Here is a 7,042-nt window from a genome sequence, read left to right on the forward strand (position 1 = left end):
GCTGTTTAGTTGCGCTGTAGACATTCAGGCTCGGACTGAAGCCTGGGCTCTATGACTCTGCAAGGTGGGAGGGTCCCAGAGCTCAGGCTGCAACCCCAGCCCAAATGCTGCACTGCAATTAAACAGCAGTTTAGCCTGAGCTCCGCGAGCACAAATCAGTTATGGATGTCTAATTGCCTTGTAGACATACCCATATAGCCTCCAGGAGCATCTCAGCATCTTACAATCTTTAATGTATTTAACTTCATAGTACCTCTGTGAGGAAGGCAAGTGTTCTTTGCCTCAGGTCCCCATCCATAAAATGGGCAAAGAGAAACTAAGCGGCCACATAGGAAGCCTGTGGCACAACAGGTCACAAATTCCATGCTTGCTTTCCAACACTGGATCACCATTCCTCTCATTTGGAAAGTATGTTGTTATAATTACCTTAAGCAGTTTGGCCTCCAGTTGGTCAGTTACACTTAATAGTGTTTGAATTGTCATTCGTGGGTCAAATTCACCCTGCTGGTAAAGGGAATGGCAAATTTCACCTCTTTGCCTTAGACCTGTGCCTTTGCACCCCAGGAGGGATTCATCCAACTGGAAGGGTGGGCAGAGTTTCTATTGCTTCCTCCTCTTGTGGGCTTTGCCAGTCAGGGCAGCTTAATATTTCATCAGCCGTTCCAAAGGGTCTTCACTAGTGGAGGAAGCCAAATCAGCACAAACCCCTGACCACCTTAACCATGACCTTTCAGTGGTCAGTGCTTCTCCCCGTTGGAATCAATGGCAGTACTCTAGAGTTATGTCAGTGCAGCTGAGTTCAGAGTCTGATCTGTTATCTATTCGAGAGTTCAGACAGAAAGTTGCAGGCTAGTTTAAATGTGTCTTTAAAACAAAGATTTTTGAAAAGAGAATGAATGATAGATAAATATGGTTGCAGCCCTGAAGAAGAGCTCTGTGTCGCTCGAAAGCTTGTCTCTCTCACCAACAGAAGTTGGTCCAATAAAAAACATTACCTCACCCACCTTGTCTCTCTAATAGATAATATTACTCTCTGACTATAAATGGACAGATAAAATGTATGATGTGTCAGCTTGATGGCCTATTATACAGTGATCTGGACTACTAGAGCTGGACTTATTTTTACAGTCACTTGATTCTCTGGTTGGGAGTGTTGCAGAGACAGAATATACAGACCAGAGAGTCTGAGTGCCTTCTACTGCCCTGAAACAACCCAGAAGGCCAGTTTAGGAGTGTTATTGGTGAGACCCATGAGTCATGGTCACCCCTATTCATCCAGAAGGACAGATGAACAAACTGTAGGGCCACTTGAAGGTAACTGTGTTATAATAAATTGAGAAAATATGAACGTTTTCAGAGCTCTGAACAGAACAGAGGACCTCCACTAAAACACTAAACCAGAAAAGCACTTAAATGAGAGGAAAATCAAAAGCAGTAAATGTTGACAGAATGTATTATCAGCTAATACTACAGACAACATTTCACACACAGATTATTGACAGCTTCTTCAGCTACATTTTTTCATGTCAGTGTATGGATATGGATCCTTACATTTCCATATCTGTAGCACAATATACATTGTCATTTCCCGAGATGTAGGACCTATTGTATCAGTATGTAGTAGCAAAAGCTCATAATCCATGAATCACTACAAGCTACAGTGTATAGAAGTCACTGACACCTTGTATCATGGATCTGAGATAGCTGCAAGAAAAATAGGCATCAGTTGCGGTGTAGGTTTTCTTACTACAGCAGCTTCCAACAGCTTTCCTTAGAAATGTAGTAAAAAACTCAGTCTGTGCAGTGGTTGCTTTTCTAACATAACAGTCAGGTGAAATCCTGACTCCCCGTCTGAAGTCAATGGCAAAATGTCCACTGATTTCATAGCCAAGACTTCTCTTAAACAGTTATGCCTTTTTTGTACAAAAAAGTCAGCTCTGTTCAGTTAAATCACACTTTATAATAATAATACCTCTCTCCTATACCCACATATAGGCCTTGCAGCTTCAAAATGCTGCACAACCATTAGTTAATTAATCTTCATAATACCTCAGTGAGTTAGGAAAGTATTATCATGGGAAAACTTAGGGCAGATCAGCCATGATAAATTCTATTTGGGGTTCTTATGCTATTTCAAGCTTAAACTGTTTTTCCTATCAACATGCTGGGAAAATCTATTGCAAAAATATATTTAACAAAAATTGTAATAATATTGTACAAGTTAGTATTTGAGGAGGCACCCTGGCCTTTAGGCTAAGATCAACTGATTTAACTAACTAGTGTACTTTTTATTATGTTATATGCTTGACCACTAACCCTTGTCTGTATTTTCTACCACAGGCAATTGTCAGCTCGTACAATTTTTCTTTATTTCTTTCTTCATTTGCAATATTAAAATCATTTCTGATGAACATGAATTGACATGGCTGGGGTATTTATAATGTGTATTCAACAATGTATGTGTTCTATAATTTTAAATATTCTTTATTAAAAGTTTTTATCAGTTTAAAATCTAACATGAGCTTAGTCTGGGAATGATATCCTGCACTTGCTGGCACAGCCAGCCTTTGGGGCCTAGAAAACACATAGTAACCAGCCTCTGTGAATTGACATCCTAGAAGTTTCTAGGATCATCTTTGGTTTCATTTAAAAAACAAAAAACAAAAACCCAAACAAACAAAAAAGTATAGCTCTTACTGTTTTAGGACCAATTCCTACTCACGCTGAAATCAATGGTAGTTTTGCAATAGACTTCAGTGGGAGAAGAATTAAGGGGTTAGTTTCACCATGCTTTGTTCACCTACTTCCGAGAGGTGTTGTGACTGTTCTGTAGTTAATGTTTGTAAAAGACTCTAAGAACTACAATTAACCAGAATGAGTAGACACCCCTACCTGGCACAGTCTTGTCATTGATTACTTTATTTTGGTTTTCCCATAAAATGTCTTTCTGAATAACAATGTAGTTAAATTGAATACTGGAACTATATATTTTGTTGTTCAAAAGAATGAAAAGATGAAAACATACAAACATTAAAAGCTGTGCCATCTATCTATCCCCATACTTCTACCACAGTGTATTAATTCTAAAGAAACCCCTCGGGTTTTCAGAGATGGGAGATTGCTTATAATAGTGATTGGCTTATAATAGTGATTGGCTGTATATATGGAAATTCTGTGGATTATCCTGTTGTGTTTAGCAGACCCATCAACAAACAGTATTTATCATGCGAAGGGCTATTGTTTTTAAATCAAATCTGTGAATCTTTTTTTTTTTGTTCAGATCACCAGCAATTCCTCAGGTCAATGTTTTTATGTGCTTTCATGTCTACCACGGCTAAACTTTTATTCTTTTTAAAATAATCACTAGCTAACACTTAAGTGTTGTTCATTACAAACAAAATGCAGATTGTGAAGCAATTGATGTAAAAATTCATTATTTTCTGATATTAGAAATGTAAGTACTGTCTCTTACCTGAATGGATCTGACATTTGAAACTGGCTGTTTTGACATTCTTAAAGAGAGCACCTTAATTCCTGCAAGCAAAATGAGAAACTGTTACAGGCTCTGACATTCAGATAGCAGAGCTTGATAAACTAGAACTTAACCCATGCTGCTTCTTGACAGGCATCCATTTCATCAGCCCTTCTACTCTTTCAGTCTCAGTTTCAGAGTTGCTTAGATACTCCCTTCTAATACCTGAGGGAGTGAGAACACCTGAGCTTTCCTGGTTAATCTTTCATAGCCAGAAATGGTGACACTGCTTTCACATAAAAAAAATAATAGTGAGGGGAATCAGAAATTCTTAAGACATTAAGGACTTTCTAGAACAAGCAAATAGCAAAAGGAAGACGTTTGGGGGCAAACAACGTACTGTTACTGTTGCCTCATAATAGAAATAGAGGTTACAAAAGCCCTGAGCCTGCATCTGGCCTTTGCAAATAAAAATGTAATCCTGGAGCATACACTTTTAACAAATAAAAATGTATCCATCGCCTGACTCCCAAAGCTTAAAAAAACTCTCAAATCTATTTGTGTATAGACTGGGGGAGTGTGGGAGGGGGAATAGACACTGTTAAATTATAAAGTCCTTTGGAAATCTTCAGGCCACAGAGAACCTTCCCTTCAAAGATTTATATTAAGTAGATTTTTAGTAAGTTTTTGATCAATAGCATAAGAAGGAATTAAGAATGGAGACCATTTTAGATAAACGTGGAAAAACTGATACTGACTTAATATACAAATTCACACCAGGCCACTTACTCAGTTCTACTGACTCTGAAGTCAAGGAGCTCAATAAAGACTGACTGGAAAGCAAGAATCAAATTCTACCATCAGTTTCACTCAAGCAACCTCATTGGGTTGAATTTTGCTTTTGCTTTTTACTATCTTTTGTGAGGGCTATGTTTTCAGTTTGGGTAGGTCTGTGTAAGGATTTCGAACCAAAAAACCCATCATACAAATTATAAATTGTACAGTTCCAGGTGCTTTTTTTCACTGTGATAACCTAAAACCAGACATAGTTTACGTAACTTCAAAGTGCATTGTGTTGTCTGTTTGACTGACTTTGGTGGCGAAATCCTGTCAATGGCAAAACTCTCAGGATTTTACCCCTTGCATTCATTTATTTTTTTTAAGTTGCTACTATGCCTGGAAAGTAATCATTTTCTCAGATGACTGATAGAAAGTGGACCTATGCTGATACAGTGTTGGTATTCAGTGATTGCATTTCAAGAATTATAAAAACCCACAAACTGTTAGAAAGACATGATCTATTATGTCTTATAACAGGGGAAAACGTAATTCTTTCCCCCCTTTCTGATCAGTTAAAAATGAAAACAAAGGCAAAGGAAATTAACACACATACGAATTTAAAAAATACAATGGGAGTGCTTCAAAACCACAGCAGCAATGAAATTACAGTTAAGGCTTCTAGCATATGGCAACACGCTCCCCCACCTCACATGAAATAGCTGATATACTTTCACCAGCCTTTGGCCATACTTAAACATGGATGGGTGAGGAATTAGACTAAATCTTTACTTAGAATGTCTTTCTTTAAACCAAGCCATCTTAGTTTTTGTAATATGTTGTGAGTTCCTAAGAAACCTGTGTTGAAACTGATTGCAATCAGACACTGGTTCCTAAAGAGAGATGTATGATACAATTGTGTAGGATTGCTTTTGGAGGAGGTGATTTTTTCCTTCCAGTTCATGCTGCCCTCATTACTGCCAAAGAAATCAGGACAACAGCACACTGATGAGTAAAAATAGACAACCTTCTCTGGCTGCATTCCCTCCCTTCCTTCCCTCCTCCCAATTCACCTCTAGCACAACTACTGACTGTCAAATGTCTAGAAATAAAGCTTAAGTTACTTCAATATCTTTCTCTCACACCACACAAAGACGGACATGGATTAATAAATATATATTTTTATAAATGCTTTTATTTTGCCATGTATATCTGAGAGATATTCAACAAAATGCTGTTACCCACATTCTGTTATTTCTGGCATTTTGAGCAGATTTGCAAACTTGAACAAATCACAGCTCACATTCAGTATCAGCTAAGAATTTCAAACCCCCTTTGCCAGGCAAATTGTCTGATACACACAAAGCCTTGTTCTCAAGCCTCTTTGGCTTCCCCACACCTTACCTTTTACCTTTTATGGCCTGAATGCAAAGGCAAACTTTGAAAGCAATGACACTCTTATTTCGGTTTGGAGCTATTTAATGCCTGACTTCCAATGCAAACTCTTTTACTTTGTAGTGAAATCACTCATGTACAGGAATATTTAATAGGAAGGAATCAGTCAGTATTCCGGAACGAGTTTAAAAAACAAAGTTATCTTCTCTCCTTCAGCTAAAAATAATTCCTGAGAGGGGTGCAGAAAGATGTGCAGCTGTCTGGACTGACTGATTTCTTAGTCAATTTGCTTTAAATGTGGCTGAGATACACAAGGCACTATCATAATTTCCATCTTTCTTAATCCTACTGTACATAAGCAGCAGGACAAAACAAAACCAAAAAAACAAAACCAAAAACCCAAACCCCGAATGCGGTCCTCTTACCTCCTGCTGTACTCATGAAATCAAACACCATGGGTGTTTTGGCCAGAAAGCTGCAGTGTGTTTTCTTATAAAAGACTTTGACAGGAACTACACACCACTGTGAAACCTAACTGGTACTGAGGAGAAGGAGAAACCCACACTTTGCTTCTTCCTCTTTGCCAGGCACAAACTTACTACATTCTGCAGGCAAATACAATAATAACGTAAAGTTTTCGATAACACGGTTGTTTCTGCCTCCACTACTGTATGTTCACAGGAGCTATGATTACAGTGAAGAAAACTTACATCTCTCCCATCCCCCCCAACATTTTTTTTTACCAACTGTAACAAATTTTTTGAAAAAATTAAGCATGCTGCTACATAGTTTTGTTTGTGATGTCACTAAGTATTAAAGCAGCTTTCTGTTTTAAATCTTTTAAGATCCCCATAGATTATAAAGCAGTAGCAATAACAATCTGCACTAAACACATTAATATGATGCACAAGATGTTCAAATAAACAGAGACCTCTAACCACTTCGGACACTTCACAGAATCTTTCAAGTTTGCAAATGAGACCTTCAGCTTAGTTTACTGATTTATTTATATAAAAAAAGTTCCAAACCGTCAAGTGAGTATAGACACTTCTTTTCGATGCTGAAAGAGACACGTTCTTCAGTCAGCTGAGATCTTGACTGTGAGCCTTTAAATGTGTCTGAAATAGCGAGAGTGCTTTGTGCCTGTATGGCTCTGAGAGCTGCTCAGGGCTGGAGTGGAACTCAGTTTAGAAGCTAAGTGTAAAAGCGAATTCCTGTCATAGCTTGCAGTTGTTCTTCCTAAATATAGAGTTTGATACACCCTGTATCTTCATTCCCTCTGAGACACTTGAACTCTTAAAAACAGGGTTCAAGTGTCAAGCAATAGCTGTTAATGAAACACACCTTTGGGTCATTTTTTGCTGTCACACTTACTGTAGTTTTTGGGTGTGCACAGGA

The 7,042-nt window shown here is 38.1% G+C and overlaps 1 protein-coding gene across 3 annotated transcripts in view; it reads right to left on the minus strand.

Moving 5' to 3' along the window:
* The window catches only part of SMPX (small muscle protein X-linked), a 57,783-nt gene extending 50,951 nt beyond the window's left edge, over window positions 1-6,832 (minus strand). Inside the window, exons 1-2 of one of the 3 annotated variants that reach the window (XM_048862893.2) lie at window positions 6,070-6,156; window positions 3,473-3,534 (exon numbers count right to left, since the gene is read on the minus strand). In XM_048862893.2, coding sequence (XP_048718850.1) covers window positions 3,473-3,534; window positions 6,070-6,100 — 93 coding nt within the window. In that variant the 5' untranslated portion in view covers window positions 6,101-6,156. Of the gene's footprint in view, window positions 1-3,472; window positions 3,535-6,069; window positions 6,157-6,672 lie in introns of those variants that run through there. The other 2 variants (XM_048862901.2, XM_048862883.2) reach the window with 2 other exon arrangements.
* Window positions 6,833-7,042: the final 210 nt, after the last annotated feature.

This window comes from Caretta caretta, chromosome 1 (assembly GCF_965140235.1).
Source record: "Caretta caretta isolate rCarCar2 chromosome 1, rCarCar1.hap1, whole genome shotgun sequence".
Lineage (NCBI taxonomy): Eukaryota > Metazoa > Chordata > Testudines > Cheloniidae > Caretta > Caretta caretta.